Source organism: Myotis davidii, unplaced genomic scaffold (genome assembly GCF_000327345.1).
Source record: "Myotis davidii unplaced genomic scaffold, ASM32734v1 scaffold142, whole genome shotgun sequence".
Lineage (NCBI taxonomy): Eukaryota > Metazoa > Chordata > Mammalia > Chiroptera > Vespertilionidae > Myotis > Myotis davidii.
Window position 1 is genome coordinate 2,011,108 of NW_006294400.1, and position 5,055 is coordinate 2,016,162.

A 5,055-nucleotide genomic window follows, 5' to 3' on the forward strand; every position below is an offset into this window, starting at 1 on the left:
CCCCCCCCACACACACCCAGAGGGAAGCACAGGATTCCCAGGAGCACAGGTCCAGAGAAGGCTGGTGAGGGCAGGTCCTCCCTTTCTGGGCATCAGAGCAGCCCCACCCTGGGCTCCTGCTGCCGGCAGGTCCCCCCGGGCCTGGGGCTCAGTAAACAGTTGTTGAGTAAACATACAAATTAACAGAAAGAACAAGATAGGACTTTCCTAGCATGTTTGATCTTGTGCATCTCGGATTGGGGAATATTTTGAAAAGAAACTGAAGCAAAGTATGTGATTTTATTTATTTTAAAATGTGTCGCTATAAAGATATGTAGCTCAATGGCTAGGTCCTGAAAACCTTCTCAAGGTTCCTCAGATGAATGAGGAAGAAGACATCAGCCTATTTGGAACTTGGCGACTCAAGTTTGTTGATGGGACCAACATCCAAACACAGGAAACCGCGAGGGGGATGGGAGGGGGAGAGGGGAAGACCTACAGTAGCCATTCGGACCCCAAGAGACATCCATTCCTTCTGACTCAAGCTCTGTGACATCACAGAAAATCACAGAGCAGATCCAGTCTCAGCTTCAGAAGAGCCGTGGACAGGGTGCATCCTAGACACCATCCTTTAAGTCCATGGCCTGCCCACAGAACTGCAACCTCAGACGTGTGAACTCCAGCATCTGGCCCTCCATGAGCTTTCCTTGGAAAATACACAGACTGAGCTAAAAGACCACTTGGTCCCCCAAAAGGATGTTTGGAGGCCAGCAGAAGGATCCTGAAATCGCTGGCTGTGTGGCCAGATTTGGGGCCCTGCTTGGGTCCCTGTGACTACACGGAAATTCATTCATGGAAAACTGTGGCAGCTGCCACTAAGCACCGTTCTGACAAGGCGGGTAGGAGTCAGAGCTGAGGCGCCAGCAGGCTGGGCCCACAGGACTTGAGAAGAGCAGCAGCCATCTTCCCAACGGGACGAGGCCGCCAGAGCCGCACAGCGCTGATGAATCTGCTGCATTTGGTGGGCACTCGTCTCTCTTTGCCACTACGACCAACTTTAAAAGAAAAATCACTCCAGGAACTCCACACAAATGATCTCAGTAACCCTTACCACATTAAATGAGGCAAAGATCTCCCTTCTACAAGCTGGGGAAACTGAGGGCAGGGAGAGGTAAGGAAGCTGGCCCAGATCACATGGCGGGGACGAGGGGGAAAGTGGGCCTGGGGTCCAGGCATCCTGCCCCAGCCCTGAGCTCCTAACTGTATATCACATTACAGTGGTCCCCCCTTCTCCTTGGGGGATATGTTCCAGGGTCCCCAATGGATGCCTGAAACCACAGATAATACCAATACATAGGTATGCATGATTTTTCCTATATATACCTATGATAAAGTTTAATTGGTGAATTAGACACAGTAAGAGCTTAACAATAAAAATAAAGCAGTCATAACAACATACTCTAATAAAAGTTATATGAATGTGCCCTCTCTCCGCACACCAGCAGACATTTCTTTTTCCTTTTGCACAATTCCACAGACAGAACATTCATTCTTATCTCAGATCTTAGCAACTTCAGCATACAAATTTTTTTTTCTTTCCTTATTAAGACGAGAACTTTCACCTTTTTACTTCAAGGAAGCACTATACAGCTTCTCTTTGGCATATCAGAATGGCCAGCATTGCTGCCCTTGCACTTTGGGGCCGTGGTTAAGTGAGATAAGGTGACTGGAACAACGGCCTGTGATGCAGCAGCAGTCGAAATGATAACGGAGATGTGACTAATGGGCAGGGAGTGTGCACAGCGTGAATACGCTGGACAAAGGGATGAAGGGATGATTCACGTACCAGGCGGGATGGAGTGGAGGGTGTGAGAATTCATCACGCTACTTAGAACAGGGCACAATCTAAAACTTATGAATTATTTATTTCTGGAATTTTGCATTTAATATTTCACACCATGGTTGACTGTGGATAACTGAAACTGCAAAAAGTGAAACCGTGATGAGGGGGGTACTGCCACAGAGGTAGTGCCCGCGTAGGGTGCAGCCAGGGTGTATGAATGTGACTCAGTGGCCTGGCCACGGGGAGGCCTGTGACATGTGTCTGTGTCCCCAGGTCCGTGGAGAGACTGCCTGCAGGCCCTGGAGGATGGCCACGACACCAGCTCCATCTACCTGGTGAAGCCAGAGAACACCAACCGCCTCATGCAGGTGTGGTGTGACCAGCGGCACGACCCCGGGGGCTGGACCGTCATCCAGAGGCGCCTGGACGGCTCTGTCAACTTCTTCAGGAACTGGGAGACATACAAGGTGAGACCACAGGGCCTGTCTGTGCTGCCCACCTCGAGAGGCCTGGCTGACCAGGGAAGGAGCCACTGGGAGGGAAGGTGCCCGCTGACCTGTCAGCGCCTGAGCAGCCCCAAACAGTAAACACCTGAGGCAAGAAGGACACTGACGGGGCCATCTCTGTGGACCCACCAGGGCTGGCGAGGGCCAGTAGCTCCCTCCTGCCTGCCGCTCGCCACTGATGGGAGACTAGAGTCCCGAGTTCTGACCACAAGCTCCAAGATGGCCCCCACTCCAGCCTGGGTGTGGGAGCCGCTCACTCCCAGTTGGGCTTTCCTGGGGAAGACGTTCGCACAGCCCAGAAGGGACAAGTCCCCATTCCCAGGGGTGGATACTCATTCTCACAGTAGGAAAGGCTACTAGGACTCGGTCGTGCCTCTGCCTCCTTCCTCTAAACAAGGAGGTGGTGACAGGGGCAACCAGAGCAGCTCGGCTTACTGGGTGCCTGCCCCGCACCAGGCAACACCCGAGTGCTGCCATTCAGTACTGCATTTAGTCTCACGTCAGCCCTAGGAGGCACATACTGGTAACGACCCGGTTTATAGATGAAAAAGTGAAATAACTCGCTCAGCTTGCAAGTGGCAGAGCAGTGTCCAGAGCCTAGGCCTCTGACACCAAAGCCTACAAACCCCCCGGCCAGGATGCCTGCCGCGGCTCTGCTGGGCCCCCTCCTATCCTGGCTGCCCTCTGACCCACCTCCTGCCCGGCCTATGTCTTGGCTTCTCCTCTCCCTCCTCTTTCCTCCTCCTTTCTGCATTCTCTATCTCAGAGACAGTGGAGCACGGTGGTAAGACTGGGCTCTGGGTTCAGATCCCAGCTCACCCCCCAGCACCTTGTGATGCAGGGCTTTCTGGGCCTCAACACACTTTCCAGGGGGGACAATGACAGCACCCAGCTCTTAAGAGCTGGCAGGAGTTGGTGAAGTTCTGATAACAGTGCCAATATGGTCTTGAGCTCACCAAATACTATTATTACTATTATTATTATTATTATTAATGAATCCATCTATTTTCAAGACTTCAGTGGCCATGACTCAGCCGATGACTCCCCAAACTACATGTAACACAGTAACAAAACCACCAGATTTTAGACCTTAGAGGGAGCCCAGGTGGATGCAGCACATGTTTGTCCCAGCTCACCCTGTCTGTGCTTTAGTGTTTGCATGACTCTCACACAGCCCACCCCAGAGAAGGAAAGCGAAGCTCAGAGGAAGTAAGCACGTGTCCGAGGAGCTCTGTTGCCTGCCTGCTGTGCTGGGCTCTCCATTTATTTACCTTGCCTCGTGTTTCCCTGCAGACCGTGCGGGGAAGGGAATATAGCATCCCGCATGTCCACGCAAAGCCTAGCACAGAGCAGGCACTCTCTAAGTTGCCTTGATGATGCATGATTGAGGCTCAGAAAGAAGTGACTCATCAAGTCACAGCCAAGCAGAGGAGTGGGGATTTGAACCCAGGCCTGCCTTAGGCACTGCCTGTGTCCAGGCCCTCTGTCCAGGGCTGTGCACCTGACGGCCAGGCCCTGCTTGCCGAGGGCCCTGCATAATCCTCACTAACGCTCTCCTGTGTTTTCCCCAGCAAGGGTTTGGGAACATCGATGGTGAGTACTGGCTGGGCCTGGAGAACATTTACTGGCTGACGAACCAAGGCAACTACAAACTGCTGGTGACCATGGAGGACTGGTCTGGCCGCAAGGTCTTTGCAGAGTATGCCAGTTTCCGCCTGGAGCCTGAGAGCGAGTATTATAAGCTGCGGCTGGGACGCTACCATGGCAACGCTGGCGACTCCTTCACCTGGCACAACGGCAAGCAGTTCACCACCCTGGACAGAGATCACGATGTCTACACAGGTAGGACCATGGAGTCAGACCCAGGTGGAGGACCAAGAACAAAGGTCAACCACAGCCAGTCCCAGACACCAGGGCCTGAGAACAGGCAGATCCCTGGGTCCAGCTGCCTAACCCTGTCCCTGCCCCTGAAGGCCCACTCCTCTGCCCACTGGCCATAGGTCCCCTTTGCAAAGCTGGGTCAGAGTGGCATTTACAAAAAGGTAAAGTGTGTACAAATGACACACGTGATGGCCAATCCAGGTGCGCTCGCATAACCTCTTACCTGAGTGCTGAGTGTCAGGGCCTCACATCCCCATGGACTCTGGCCACATGCTGTGCTGGTCCCACCTCCTGCCAGCCATGTGCCCTGGCCTCTTGCTAATCTCTCTGGGCCTCAGTCTCCACATGGACACAAGGACCAGGCCCACCTCGCAGGGAGATGAGCTGTTAGAGAGGACGCACTGGGCTGCTTTCGCTGGGCTTGGCAACAGTCAGGCTCAATGCAGTGGTGCCTTATGACCGCTGCTCTAGCACGCACCGTTCACCTGGCGCTGCAGGAGCCGGTGAGAGGAACCAGCTAGGAAAGAGGAAGTCATTTGTCCAAGGTCACATGCCTCACACTCAGGCCTTCACTAAGAAGTCTTTATATTAAAACAAACACAGGGAGAAAACAGAAAATTATAAGCACAGATTCACACCCCTCAGAGCCCCATACCCAATTTCTTGAGATGAGGCCCTAGCTCAGCGGTTCCCAGCCTGTGGGTCGCGACCCCTTTGGGGGTCGAACGAACCTTTCACAGGGGTCACCTAAGACCATCGGAAAATACATATATAATTACATATTGTTTTTGTGATTAATCACTATGCTTTAATTATGTTCAATTTGTAACAATGAAATTGGGGGTC

General features: G+C 52.8%; 2 protein-coding genes across 8 annotated transcripts in view; one reads left to right on the top strand and one right to left on the bottom strand.

Annotated features, from left to right (window-relative positions):
- RALGPS1 (Ral GEF with PH domain and SH3 binding motif 1) overlaps positions 1–5,055 on the bottom strand; it is a 221,240-nt gene that overhangs the window by 95,627 nt on the left and 120,558 nt on the right. The window lies entirely within an intron of this gene.
- The window catches only part of ANGPTL2 (angiopoietin like 2), a 36,001-nt gene that overhangs the window by 27,549 nt on the left and 3,397 nt on the right, over positions 1–5,055 (top strand). Inside the window, 2 exon segments of the mRNA XM_006768543.2 lie at positions 2,096–2,289; positions 3,900–4,170. Of these exon segments, the coding sequence (XP_006768606.1) occupies positions 2,096–2,289; positions 3,900–4,170 (465 nt within the window).